The sequence below is a fragment of the Botryllus schlosseri genome, chromosome 16, assembly GCF_051294905.1.
Source record: "Botryllus schlosseri isolate E-star chromosome 16, Bs_hap1, whole genome shotgun sequence".
NCBI classification, from domain to species: domain Eukaryota; kingdom Metazoa; phylum Chordata; class Ascidiacea; order Stolidobranchia; family Styelidae; genus Botryllus; species Botryllus schlosseri.
Window position 1 is genome coordinate 20441122 of NC_137251.1, and position 12082 is coordinate 20453203.

General features: G+C 39.2%; 2 protein-coding genes and 1 long non-coding RNA gene across 3 annotated transcripts in view; all 3 read right to left on the bottom strand.

Annotated features, from left to right (window-relative positions):
- LOC145459406 (uncharacterized) overlaps nt 1–12082 on the bottom strand; it is a 261295-nt gene that overhangs the window by 50944 nt on the left and 198269 nt on the right. The window lies entirely within an intron of this gene.
- Nucleotides 3810–8869, bottom strand: LOC145458659 (G-protein coupled receptor GRL101-like). The gene is made up of 5 exons (XM_080337094.1): nt 8769–8869; nt 6184–6297; nt 5897–6118; nt 5091–5245; nt 3810–4027 (listed from the first exon to the last, which is right to left on the bottom strand). The coding sequence occupies exons 1-5, from the start codon at nt 8846–8848 to the stop codon at nt 3810–3812; spliced, it is 789 nt and encodes a 262-aa protein (XP_080193220.1). The 5' UTR covers nt 8849–8869.
- LOC145458660 (uncharacterized) overlaps nt 9714–12082 on the bottom strand; it is a 64660-nt gene continuing 62291 nt past the window's right edge. Inside the window, exon 15 of the mRNA XM_080337095.1 lies at nt 9714–9893. Coding sequence (XP_080193221.1) covers nt 9714–9893 — 180 coding nt within the window. The remainder of the gene's footprint in view (nt 9894–12082) is intronic.

The window sequence follows — 12082 nt, forward strand, 5'->3', positions numbered from 1 at the left end:
AACATCCTAGTGTTCAAATGCCATGGTACTTGATGCTTCAATGCCCTCCGATGCTCAACGTCATGTAACATCGCTGTTCTACCATCCAACTGCAGTCCTGTTATTGTCATTAAGAGGGAATAAGAAAGCTCGAAAAAATAACATTTAAGAATATATATTTTTGTTACGTGACAAGAAACATTGACGTTATCAACTATTAGGCACAGTTATTCGAGTGTTCATAATAGCACAGCACAGTTTCATAAATTACAACAAAAATAGATGCACACAGTACATTTATCGAATGGCTTAAACATAGCCCATAGGTATATCTGATATTGTAATTTGCATAAACATGAAAATCCCTTTTTGCTACATATTGACTTGACTTAAATGCTTTCCGTTGACTAGGATTTTGGTTCTTGTTATTCTGAATTTAGATGACAATAAGTCTGACATAATAACAAAAGTTGTTTATGCAGTTTTCAACTGTTATAGTAAATGAAATATATATACCCTGTATAAAATTCTCAATGATATTATGGTGTTGGTATCCTCATTGAAATTTAGTCACGACTAGTATCAGCGCATTTAGGAGTCCATGAAGAGGTGAGGTATTTAAGCTGTTCAAAATCCTGCTTCTGTAATACCCATCCGATGACATATTGTTGTGACGCTCGGATTCGATCAACTTCTTACATGATCACCTCGGCTGTTGAGGGAATAGATGGTGATGTGTAGGTTCGGAAATTTGTTGAGTGAAGGGGATCTATTCCGTCCCATTCTTCGAAGTCACCATCTTGCAAGTCAACTATGATTGTAAGAGTTGACAAACTGGACATGGACAATATTACAATTAAATGACTATACAAAGTTTATGCTGTGAACAATCATTTATGTATCATTGGCTGTGCACAAGTCTATCAAACCTGAAATGGACAGTGGCAGGAACTTTCTACCTATTGTGGGCCGCTCTTGTGCACACATACACTTATAAGATATAGCATCATATCATGGGAAATTGTACTCATGAAGTAGTTTGAAAAAGTAGGTTAAGACCAGATTTTGCAGACGTTTGTTAGTCAATTGGATTTTGAAATCGACTTGTTGAAGCAGAAAATGAACGGTCTGAAAAGTACTCGAGTGGTATGAAGATATGAGTTAGACTATACATTGTATACATCCGTTAGTCAATTGTATACTGTATCCACAAGCTGCTGACGATTTCTTGCAAGCATATTTTCTGTACCACCATCACTGCCGTGTGTTATGTATTTTGGTTGGATGAAAATAATGACTCTCTACTCCTGATAAGTATCAAACAAAAATATTTCCATTTATTCAATTGTATATAGGAGCATTCGAATCACAAGATGAATCTCCGTAACAAAAGAATAATGACTATTATTATTTCAAAAAATGATGCTTTTTGCGATATCTTCAAGTAGGTTTTGCCTACTTTCACAACTTCAGAAGGCCTGGCTTCAGAGTCAGTTTTAGAACCTGCCTGAATTGACTTGAAAAATTTAGTAATGACTTCGTGACTTGATTAAAAATTTGCAATGACTTGAAGATAGTGACCTGATCCCAACTCTACCTCGTACTATGAAGTATCCACCGTTATTTGGTACTGCGAGACCACCTCCGATCACAATGTTCATCACATAGGCACACTGGTACATCAGTTTCGTCTGAATATTAAGCCATGCAACTGGTATTGGCCAAAACCTATACAGTATGAACACATTTCACCTGCAACAGAGGTCTCGATAAAAAAACTTTTCACTACGTTAACGCCAGTTCTTGAAGAAAGATTGCTGGCGAACCGTTTGTTTACATCGATTTCATACCGCTGGTGAAGCATGACTCGCGACGCGCTCAAACACAGAGCTCACTGGAGTTTCCAATCATTGTATATATATCATTGTTATAACTGACCGCGAAATCAGAAGCAACCGCCCGGATATGATCATCAAACTAAAAAAGAAAAAAGAATGCTTGTTCATTGAACTGGCTGTCCCAGCTGATCACAATATACAACAAAAAGAATCAGAAAAGCAGTCCAAATACGCAGACCTCAAAATGGAATGTGAGAAAATGTGGCGATGCAAAATAATCATTGTACCTATAGTCATTGGCGCTACAGGGTCGTAAGCACAAAACCCATGAGTAGGGCATTTTTTTTTGACACGTCAAAAAAGTCAAAATTAGGTCAAAATTGTAGCGTTAGGTCAAAATTTGTCAAAATTGTTTACAAAGTCAAACATTTTTTGACCTCTGCATTTCGTTTGTATCGTAGATTTTGCGCTGTCGGTGAACTTATCATTTGATATTTTACAGCTTGTAGCCTACTTTATAGGCCTACCGTTGTAAACGGACAATCGCCTGCTCATTGTGAATCATAAATGGTCAAATGAAACAAATAGTGACATGGTTTTATGGTCAACGTACCGCAATGTCCTAGCTGAAGCAAGACTGCTTGGACATTGCATGGTTCTTATATCAAGAAGCGCAAGCTGAAAAATTGTGATATAGACAACATTGTCAGAATGAAGCAACACGGTTTGTCACCAGCAGTGTGCACACAACTTGAGTGTTGTCAGCCAACAAATGCTGCTGTTGAACGTTCTTGGCAAGCTACGTAGTAAGGACTGACACTTTCTACCCGAGAAAGTAGGAAAGGATCTTTCGTTGTACTACAACAAATTTTAATTATTTCCACCAGAATACGTTATGTAACTACTGAAACTCTTCATAGGGCCAGATTTCGTTAAAATACTAGTTTTTCATGTAAAAATCTGTCAGTTTTTGAGCCAAAAACGTTTTTTCAGGCCAATCTACTTTGTAAGGACAGACAGTTCCAACCAGAAATGAAGATAAGTAGTACAATTTTAACATTATATGCGAAAACACCTAATTTGCATACATGAGGTCAAAATTCGGTCAAATTTCAGTTTTTTTAGGTCAAAAAAGGTCAAAATATAGATTTTTTAGGTCAAAATCTTCCGTTTTGGGGTAAAAAAAAATTGCCCTACTCATGAGACATATCCGACAGATTCCGGGAAACGTTCGATTCGACATGATCCAAAAGATCACGTTATTGGGCACTGTGCATATTCTTCGGAAGGCGTTGAATGCACCACTGGACTAAAATTATACTAGTGAATCACAGCATCATTTCTGTAATTTCGATTCTTCATTTTCAATCATCTCTACCTCTGCTCTGTAACCCTTGCCAATTCTTCATCTACTACAATTCTGTAATCTCACTTAGACTCCATGTATTGCATAGGAATAACAATTTGACTGCATTACTGAAATTTTGAAAAATTTACTCCAATCTCGCCATTTTCCTTTGGGTGCAGGTTGCTCCCCGGATTATGTGTGTATTGACCTGTTTCTTACTGTGAATAAAGAATAATAATAATATTAATTATAATTTATTTAATTATTTTTTATTTAATTATTTTTTAATTATTATTTATTATAATTTGGTTGTATTAAGCGGATGACCCCAGAGGACTCGTCAACTCCGACGACACAGGAACACCAGGAACAACAATTTGACTGCATTACTGAAATTTTAAAAAAATTACTCCAATCTCGCCATTTTCCTTTGGGTGCAGGTTGCTCCCCGGATTATGCGTGTATTGACAAGTTTTTTACTGTGAATAAAGAATATAATAATAATAATAATGAAACGAAATGATTCATCATAATCCCAATGAGTAAGGTCGGTTGTAATGCAATATATTGACGGCTAAAGTTGAGGGAAATCTTCTTGTTCATATACTATGTTCAAAGTCAAAACCTGCAAATATGCTATGGTCTTAATTTTGTTTCGCCTCGATTTTTTGCATGGGCAGTCTTTCAGGCTTTACCGTGTCTTCGCTTGTTTTAGTTGTGCAAGATGTGTTGGCGACGGCATTCCGCATCTTTCCCCAAATGATATCAGGAAGGTCAGAGTAAAGAAACGGATTCAGAGCGCTGTTTATCGGGACGATGATGAGAGTGGATGGTATGTTCACATCGTTGCTGATCGGTATTCCTGAAATACACAAGTGATTACAGTTTGCCGTTGTCGCTTTTGTGACTCCTGTAGACGTATGCCTAAATATAAACTTCTAGTGGTGAAGTGGTTACATTTTGTAAAGTATAATAAACCACTTCCAGTATACGATGAATATACACGGGATGACGATTGTCATTAGAGGATCAGGTATTACATTCGAGTCAATATTGAGCTATCATGCACATTTGGACTCGATTCAAGTCAAGTCTCTTTAATTTTGAAGGAGAACTCGAGTCAAGTCAAGTCACATGCCAGGTAAAGTTAAACTTTCAAAGTACTAGGCACGATTCAAAGTCATTCCTCTTTGCGAGATATTTGAACTACGCATTGAATTCTGAATCTAGTAGCAAATGTAAAGTGAATTCTAGCCGAAAAGGGGCGTTGAATCGCCTGCACATACGTAGATCTTTCAAACAACGTGGGCAACTGTATAGTGCATATAACCTCAGTCTAGCATAGGATACTAAAGCGCAGAAAGTTGATAGAAACTGGTATGATGCTGTACACAACCCACATCTACAGCGGTAAGATACAATATAACCCTGCACCAATTGTTCACAAGTAGGCCTAATATAAACGTATGAATTATTTTCGTTCGATTCGAATCATACAAGAGGTTCGAAAATTATTAAATGTGAGCAGTCTCTGGAACAGATATAGATTACTTCTTGTTCACGACTTAGTAAATTCTGATCACTCTGCTCACAGTGCTCCGTGGGATCGCATACTTTTAGCAGTTTGACAACATGCGAAATTACGTTATTTATCTTCGCGACGAATGCAAAATGACAACGGACAATACATTTCAAAAGATATATGCAAGTGACGTCGTACTAATTCGATATTCGTTTTTACAGTTCCGATCATACACGTTATGAAAGGATATCTTTAAACCAATTTCCACATTACAAAAGTAGGTAGTTTTGGGTGAAATCCGTTACGAATAACTGGTAGTAAAGTCAACAAACGTGACACTTGAGTATAGGCAGTGATAGCGGTAACCTTTACGTTACCACTTTTTCCCAGAGCAAAATCTCACCGGCCACTTTCATCATTCCCATGATACAGATCCAGCTCAGGAAGTCAGAAAACACAATTCTTGTCAGTTTCCGCTGCATCCTTTTGTTCTGGTGTGCTCGCTTCTCCTGTAGTGCACTCTGTGGTTCCACAACTACCCGCAAATTGACAGCATGTCTGGAAAACGTAATATGGTGAAACCGCAGAATATTTTTATGATGGGGGCCGAAGTAGGCGTATACCTAACATATGTCAACTGTTCGGCTAACATCAGGATATATGATGTGTCATAATTTTTTAATAAACTATAGCCTTCAACGCCGGAAAGTGGGAAATAAAATAGCTCTGATTATAAAAAAAATCAGTTATTATGGTCAATATTCTTCATTTTTATTCCGTAGCTGCTGACTTGTAGCACTGTCCACTTCTAGGCTATTACAAGACCCCACCTACACGGATGAGATGACGAGGAGGTTCCAAAATTACCCTCCAACACTCAGGTAGAAATTCTGGAGTAGACTTCGGCCAGACAAATTTGCGATACCATTTTATAAATATGGTTATTTTACGTTAGTCGCGACTATGGACGATGCATTTTCGATGAAAAATACTAAAAGTCAGCGGAATTGTGACAACGACCGCTTTTGAAACAACTTCTTAGAGTACTTTTATAATTTCCATTTTCTAAATACACTAGAATTAATTTTGGCATGTCTTGTAAATCGTTAGTTCTACTTGTTACGGAGTAGATATTAACAGTTCTATATATCTGCATATACTTGAGTACCAACATGACTAGAATTACCACCTCTGATAATGCATACTTACTTGTACAAGATAATATAAGAGAAAAGCATGAATAGGAAGGCGATGAAGTTGACAAGCAGAAGGAAGACTGTGTATCCCCACGCCGTATCGACTTGCGGGTCGGGAAAGAAATTCGGAAAGCAGACGGCGTGACTTGAGTAGTATCCAAACGTGTAAGTGATCGATATGTTCGGGTTTACTTCCGTGACCAGATTTGCCAATTTTCCCCAGTTAGTCGTTCCGCTGAAAGGTGTTGTAGCGACGCAGTTATTGCATGCAAGCAAAGAAGTATACTAAAATATTCATACGCTAGTTGGCTGGTGTCAGAATTATCCCCATGCTGGTGCATTAACCCGAGAATAGTAACCATGTATTCAGTTTCATTGTTGTCAATTGCTTTGAAGATCCGATTCTGGGAGAACCTGAAAAAAACATGCGACCTACAAAATCACGATTATATTTCAATGACGCATTTGAATAATATGTTCATGTTTGTTCCCGAAGCTTTTCAGCTGACACTCACCAGGGGATACTGCCAGCCAGACTTGTACATTTACAAACTACTGGATTTTCAAAAAGCGCAACTAAAATTAGAACCACCCGATTTTCAAAATCCGCAAATAGAACTAGAGCAAAAACTACTCAATTTTCAAAATCAGCAAGAACTACAACTAGAACTACTCAAAAACATTAGGTAGTTGACCATCAACTAACTAAATCGGTAGTTTGTACAAGTCTGCCAGAGTAGCTTTGCTGGTAGTTCTACAGATTAAAACACATATCGTATGCACGAACGTGGTAGACTTTCGTTTTGTGACTTACTGAATATTAGGGGTTCTCCGAAGACTTGTAGATTAGCGTAGTGCAGACCTGGGCATTTCACGGCCCGCAGGAAAAATTTTGAATAAAAATGAAAGTTGTCCAAAATTACCCTGCTTCATGTTGATTTACGAAATAATTTGGATTCACCTTTGAACTTTTTCTATTTTGAAATCTTTTGTTTCACTTTTTGCAAGAAACATAATTATCATAATGCACGTCAAACCATTGAGCGTGCCATGAAAAATCATCTTGCGTGTCACTATTTGGCTCGCGTCCCAGGGGTAGTCAATTTCTGGCGTAATCTATATTCATAATAAAGTCGATATACCATGCTGGGCAAATTTAAGTCGGGATTATGATATAAGCACGCAGTCATTCGGCTGAGGCTGAGAGAAGACGAATGATCGTGCCGAGGCGTCGGGAGATGAAGAGCCCGAGAATGAGAATCTCTAATGAAGGACAATTCGTCGTATACGCCAATGCCGCGCCGATCTAATAGAGTTCGAAAGTGTCCGGAATGGTACGGTGACCGTGTAAAGTGATTTTGATGTGCTGATGTATCTATTTTGCATTTAATTTTAGTCGGTGGGGGAGATTGTGGTGATTCGTATACTCTTTTGTATTAAAGCCATTGTGCATCATGTAATCATTGCTTTTCTAATCATTAGTTTCCAATTCCTCTGTTACTTGAATCGCTACTGTTACAGTAACTGTTCTATTTGACACCGATATTTAAGTCAGTAAAAGCCAACGAAACAAGAGTCTTCTGTTTACTGGTACGACACTCGACTCGACTCGAAGTATATTACATGATTCAGAATCGATTCACTCAGGTACTCGATTTTGCCCAGCCCTAGCTGTTACTAATGCGTACTATTCATATGTACTAGATACTATTAAAGGTATTGATGACGCAGTCATTGAATATGCAATGATAGTGTCCTATATGGTGTGGACTGTGGACACAAGCAAATCTCACGGCTCACTGCGATTGGTCTACGTCACACATTCAATTAGGCTAAAGGTAATTTGTGGCCGGCTTACCGAGTATTAAATTTGATAAAACGGGTATCAATCGGAAGCTGCCTCTGTACTGATCACGAAAATATAAATTTTATCCCGCTCGTGGCCCCGGAACCACCACAATTAGCCGCAAATTTTTCTTTGTTATGGAGATTGGCATGGTGACGCAACAATGCTGTCTGGCCGAACGCGACCGCAGCTCAGGAACAAATGAGCGGCTGCGAGCCGAGAGTGAGAGTGCTCACTCTGCTCAGCCGGCGTCGCGGCAATGGGCAATGAGCTTGTGTTTCGATGTGCGATTACGTCGCAGAGAAATGTTGCGCTGTTGATGGCGGGTGTCGGTACTTTCTATAGTCACTTTGGTTAAGTGTGAGCACACATTACCAGCCTTTCCCTGACATGCAAGGGAAGGACTTGGTCCACGAATGCACTAGATAAAATGTTGAATAAAGGTTTACAGAAGGGGTGTCGAGCTAAGAGGTCACGGTTCGTATTCAATCTTTTAAAAAGCTTCCTGGCCGGAACAGTCAAATGATTACAAATTGTTACTACCAAATCCATACCTAACTTCACTGGAATGTTTTATTACCAAGCTTAGGCCTATATGGCCCTCGTTAGGAATATAGGAGATTTACCTGTAAACAGTGACGATTGTATTTGGATTATCATTTTTTAATCACCTTTCAGATTTCTCTAAATCCGCACTCTCCCTCTCACCGCGTAGCAGCAGCTTTCGTTTGATACCCGTTTTATCAAATTTAATGCTCGGCAAGCCGGTCAAATATTACCGTCAAATTGCCTTCAGCCAAATGGAAACTATAACGTAGCCAATCGCAGCGAACCGTGCGTGTGTCCACATACTATAAGACACTATGATGCAATAGAATAAGTAGCACTGTCACTAAACAATATCGGAAATATTAAATCCCCATTCGGATGCATGCGGATTGCAGAATTAACGTTGGTATTCATTCTTTATACGTAGGCGATGCGTAGGTGCTGATGATGAAGGTAAAAGTTCCCACAAGTGAAAAACGCAAGGACTTACTCGATTCTTGTAACGAAATAATCTTCAAACCAGGGAAGCAGTGGAATCAGCCCGATCATTAAAGCTATGAACCAAGCCATGAGAAGGGCGGCCGTTTCGCGATTAATATTTGGTTGCGAAAAGGGTCTGTAAATACGTAATGAACGCAATAAATTTAGATTTTTCTTCATTTTGCGTCAAGTGGAGGCAGAATGGATGACGCATGAAATTTTATCACCTAATTAGTAGACAAATGGGCCTAATGTGGAGAATGGGTCAAAAGAGAAAATGAGTGTCAGAACTTGCACAAAGGTTTAAGGTACAATCACGCGGGATGCATGTCCAAATTTTAGCTTTAATTTGAGACCAGATCATATTAAGATCGCAGTGCCTTTTCAAGCCTACAGTAAGCAGAATCGCGGACACTACACAAACAACCGATGCAAATAGGGACGACATTACCAATGCTGAATATCTTACCGGACAACAGCGCGAACCCTCTGAATTGCAATCAATACCACCGTAAAGACAGATTGTTCTGAACCGGTCACCAAAATGAACCCGAGTGCTGAGCACGAATAGCTGCCTCTCCATATCCGACTTTGCACAGCGTAGCATTCATCAAGCATTTCAGCTTCTATGCAGATCGACAATGTGTAGATCTGTAACGAATGGTCATATTTTGCGAACAAAACACAACTAGCAAATATCGCTTGTACCCCAACGACAAAATCAGATAACGACAAACTCAAGATTTGCCGTCTCACGAGTCTCGAGTGATCCGATACACTATTCGGACCAGACGTCGGTCGCGTCCTTGACAAACTCCAAATCGTCATCCCGATTACAGCTGAACATCCGATGATTGTGAATATACCTGCATTACAATAACAAACTGCAGGTAATATATATACGTAGAGTACGGTGACGAAAGAGTTAAAGTTGAAAAAGTTTCCTGCTATGGCTTCACTGTGTCTCTTCGATTGACAATATGGATTTATCGAAGATTTCCTTACTAATGATCCACACGAGAGCGAATATCGCTGTGTTTGCTATCATTTCCTTTCCGGCAGAAAAAGTACTATTTAAGCACTCCGTATGGCATTCGTCTCGACCAGATAGGCAATCTTGAATCCCGTCGCATTTCTGGAATACGACATAACTTTTAAAAAACATAACAAATAGTGTTTTTAGGAGATACCATACTGATCACAAGAGAATTCTTGAGCACGTATTTGCGATCACACAAAACCGGACCATTTCACGTTTCAAGTTGAATGGTATCGTTAGCTTGTTGACGTTCTACCCATATCATCTATCATCATAATCGACACGTGAATGGTAGGGAACCCGGCGAAAATACGACGTGCCAGGCATATAACTCTGTCTATAACTCTTATTTGATCTTATTTGAACTATTATCATTGACACTACATTATTAGATTGCAACTATTTGGTCTCATATTCTCGGAGCTATACCTGGGTTAGAGATCACACATTGCCCTATTCAGCACGCTTTCATGATCGGTAATGGCGTGGGGAGTCGGCTTTGAGTATTCCGAAAATCTATAAACCGATGGTGCAGAAATCAATCGCGCAAAAGAACCGTGTGCAAAAATGACATCCGGTAAGAGAACAGCATATATACGATACGGTGATTGAATTAGACACCATGATGACTGCAGCAAATTGTTCTACCTATCTCATTATATCCTTCTGTAGCTGTAGACGGACGTTGAGGCAGTTTACAATCGCTCGTTGCCTGTCCATAAGAGTTCATATTGGTGCTGGGACGAAGTCATCATAGTCGAGTCAGTATATGCTTTGGCAATTGCGATTGAATTACAATACTGGTTTTCAACCTTCTTGAGTACATTCCGCACTTTTATTTTGCAAAAATAATTTTATCTGCACAAACCTACCGAATATTGTTTTAAAAAATAAAAGTGAAGATGCGTAGCACTATTTTGTTCAGATTTACAACAAGAGGCTAATGCTTTAGACCATCAGTGTATCATTAAAGAGAAAACTCCTTTTTGTCGTTTTGGTTTAAACTCAAGTGCAATAAACCCCTTTTCGGTCAAATTAATGTCGAATTTTGTATAGGAATTTCTAGTGCTTAGTCTGGGAATGTCAGGTCTTAATAAGAACCATACAGCGTATTTTAAAGCAACGTTTTTAAAAGTATGACGCAAAGGTCCTGGAGGATCCAGTTCGTTACCGGGGTGCAAAATTCACATTTTTCTTTTAATGCTTCTGTCTGATGGCTTGGGAAACAAGCTCAAAACTATAGAGGATAGTAGTCACATTGGAGTTCACTACGTTATGATACGCTTCTCTAATTTGTGTTATGTTTTATTATTTTTTCAATTTTGGCATCTCGTGGCCCAAGCCTCACACATAAAAAAGAAAGCATACTTTTATTAATATAATAGTATGCTTTATGCTACGACGTTATGGGCATGTATGACATACAGAACGTGCAGACAGCGTTTGTACTCAACATAACTTTACGGAACATGTCTAACACACGCGAATACTACTATACTCGGGCTTTGTGCCATTGGAACCTTTAATGAGACAATTTGACGATTGTTTAGAGCAGTGGTCGCGAACCTTTTGCGACCGAAGAGCCATATTGGCCCAATATTTTCAATTGTAACTCCCAAAGAGCTATACATGTAAATCAACTGTTACGTTACAATTCAAAATTCGTGACTTATTGTTAGCAGCAATATCTGGGATGCGTAGCAATGTTCCCTCTAATTTTTCACGAGTCAGCGCAAACACGCCAACTCACTGCGCAGGCCCTTGTACAGCATTGCGCAACCAGGCCCCTATAGGGTGATAAATCAAGCTTCTTGGCTAGACGCTTTTTGCCGATGCTCATCGCTAAATTGGTGTCCGTTTTGTGGGTGTGTCGCCTAATCACGCGCAGCGTGAGAATTTTTTATAATTCATGATAGAGTCGGTATATTGCTATCAATTTTTATGCTCTTATGCTCACGTAATCAGATTTACCGGTTGAGCTGATCGAGTCAGGTGCGTTGGAAAAGGTAGGACCCCTAATTAATAATTGAACGTCTCCGGGCGTACCTAGTTTTGTCTTCCGTTTTCACATGCTCCGACGACCAATCCATGTTAAACGGATCTCACTTCCTAATAATTTGGCTTGGTGAGGGTATGAGCATCAGAAACTAGGCTACCCATTGGTTTTGCCTTCATTAAAAGCGATCAGTAGAAACAGTGAAAAGCAGAACTAGCGAGTATTCATTCAACGTTGGCGACACAGGCAAGCTGCTAGCCAAACACATGAAGCGACACAATTGGACGCT